Below are 2,168 nucleotides of genomic sequence, written 5' to 3'. Positions count from 1 at the left end.
ACAGTGATTATATCACGGCAATTTGTGGAGATGACTAAAGCGCGAATCGAGGGATTGCTTGCTGCATTTCCGAAGCTGATGACATCCGGCAAACAGCATACATATGTTGAAACGGAATCAGTGCGGTATGTTTATCAACCAATGGAAAAACTTTATATGCTTTTGATCACAACAAAAGCAAGTAACATATTAGAAGATTTGGAAACATTGCGTTTATTCTCCAAAGTGGTAAGTTTTTATAATACATTGTGATATAAACAAATGTATTGTATTTCATTCTTTTTAGATTCCCGAGTACTCTCATAGTTTGGATGAGAAAGAAATTCTGGAAAATGCATTCAATTTGATTTTCGCTTTCGATGAAATCGTTGCACTTGGTTATCGTGAAAGCGTCAACTTAAAACAAATCAAAACGTTTATTGAAATGGACTCCCATGAGGAAAAGGTATATCAAGCAGTTCGTCAAACTCAAGAACGTGAAGCACATCAGAAAATGCGAGAAAAAGCTAAGGAGTTGCAGCGGCAGCGTCTAGAGGCAGCTAAACGTGGTGGTAGTTCTGCGTTAATGGGACGAGGTGGGCACGGTAGTGGCAGCAGTAGTATGGATGCATTTGGCATTAGCTCTAGTTCAATAAGCAGTGCCCCGTCGATTGAGTCTGATTTGAAACCAGCCGTTCCAAAATCTCAGTAAGTCGAAACATTTATTAATTCAGATTTATTCCATTTACAATAAAATCTCTTTTATATAGGAAACCAGCTGCACGGAATGCTTTGAAACTAGGTGGAAAAAATAAAGATGTCGATAGTTTTGTTGACCAATTGAAGAGTGAAGGAGAGAAAATTTCAAGTTTGACACCGATTAGCGGTCAAAGTAGTGTGGATGTAGCCAAGACAAAAATTGCTTCAGATGTTCACACTGAAAGGTTGCTAATGCTAACTAATGCTGACCACTTAACACTTAATTCTGTTCTATGCATTTAACAGTGTACACCTCAAGATGGAAGATAAGCTTACTGTGCGTCTTGGTCGCGATGGAGGTCTCCAACAATTTGAGCTTTCAGGTTTATTGACGTTGCGTATTTCCGATGAAAATTTCGGACGCATCAAGCTAAAATTGCACAACAACGATGCCCATGGCATACAATTACAAACACATCCAAATGTCGATAAAGAGTTATTCAAAACGCGCTCAATTATCGGGTTGAAAAATCCCGCTAAACCATTCCCATTAAATACCGATGTAGGTGTATTGAAGTGGCGTTTCATAACACAGGACGAAGCTGCTATACCCCTTACAAGTAAATATAACGATCATTCATGATTTTGATAAATAAATTAACTACATGTATTATTAATACAGTTAACTGCTGGCCATCTGAAAATGGCGAAGGCGGTTGCGACGTAAACATTGAGTATGAATTAGAGGCACAACATTTAGAATTGCAGGATGTGTCCATATCCATACCACTGCCGTAAGTATCATTTAGCTATTCTTAATTTATACTTAGTTCTATTTCTTATTTTATTTACAAAAGTATGAATGTGCAACCGTCTGTTGCCGAATACGATGGCACTTACAATTATGATGCACGAAAGCACATACTTCAATGGAATATACCCATTATTGATGCCAACAACAAATCCGGTTCAATGGAGTTTAGCTGCAATTCGTCAATTCCTGGTGACTTCTTTCCACTTCAAGTACGTACATTCATACATGTTTTTATAGAGCGTTCATTTGCAATATCTACGTTATTTATTTTCAGGTGTACTTCGTTTCGAAAACTCCTTACGCTGCTCTAAGTGCCACAGATGTATTCCTCATTGATGACGAAAGTTCAGTAAAATATTCAACTGAAAATATACTATTTGTAGAAAAATATGAAATTGTTTAAAAGTTGGAATATTAATCAAATAAGTGTAGTAGTTGAAATCATCTACAGTGGTAAAAATAATGGAGAAAACTGCGTGAAACGTATTTTTGCAAATAACATTCATAAATTAATTATATAACCAGAACACTTATAATCTGATTTATGTATACTGTTATTATTTACTAGCCCACATCGATATTTAGAAACAATTATGCTATTAGTTATTGGAAAAAGTATGTAGATGTTATTGGGCTGGCCATGCATTTTCGTCGATAAATAGTGGCAGTATAATAC

The 2,168-nt window shown here is 36.2% G+C and overlaps 1 protein-coding gene across 1 annotated transcript; it reads left to right on the top strand.

Moving 5' to 3' along the window:
- Positions 1 to 8: 8 nt before the first annotated feature.
- Positions 9 to 2,147, top strand: LOC108355686 (coatomer subunit delta-like). The gene is made up of 7 exons (XM_017606830.1): positions 9 to 228; positions 287 to 687; positions 750 to 923; positions 985 to 1,298; positions 1,361 to 1,472; positions 1,536 to 1,701; positions 1,767 to 2,147. Exons 1-7 carry the CDS (start codon positions 31 to 33, stop codon positions 1,893 to 1,895), a joined length of 1,494 nt encoding a protein of 497 aa, XP_017462319.1. The 5' UTR covers positions 9 to 30; the 3' UTR covers positions 1,896 to 2,147.
- Positions 2,148 to 2,168: the final 21 nt, after the last annotated feature.

The sequence above is a fragment of the Rhagoletis zephyria genome, unplaced genomic scaffold (genome assembly GCF_001687245.7).
Source record: "Rhagoletis zephyria isolate East Lansing unplaced genomic scaffold, Rhagoletis_zephyria_1.1 Rzeph_scaffold_48618, whole genome shotgun sequence".
In the NCBI taxonomy this organism is placed as follows: Eukaryota; Metazoa; Arthropoda; class Insecta; order Diptera; family Tephritidae; genus Rhagoletis; species Rhagoletis zephyria.
Note: the sequence above shows the minus strand (reverse complement) of the source record. Positions and strands in the feature narration are given on the sequence as shown.

Excerpts from the sequence above, each read along its gene's own strand:
- LOC108355686 (XM_017606830.1), top strand. The coding sequence starts at position 31 with ATGACTAAAGCGCGAATCGAGGGATTGCTTGCTGCATTTCCGAAGCTG. Across the intron at positions 229-286 it reads TGCGTTTATTCTCCAAAGTG|ATTCCCGAGTACTCTCATAG; the intron begins GTAAGTTTTTAT and ends CATTCTTTTTAG. Across the intron at positions 688-749 it reads CCAGCCGTTCCAAAATCTCA|GAAACCAGCTGCACGGAATG; the intron begins GTAAGTCGAAAC and ends TCTTTTATATAG.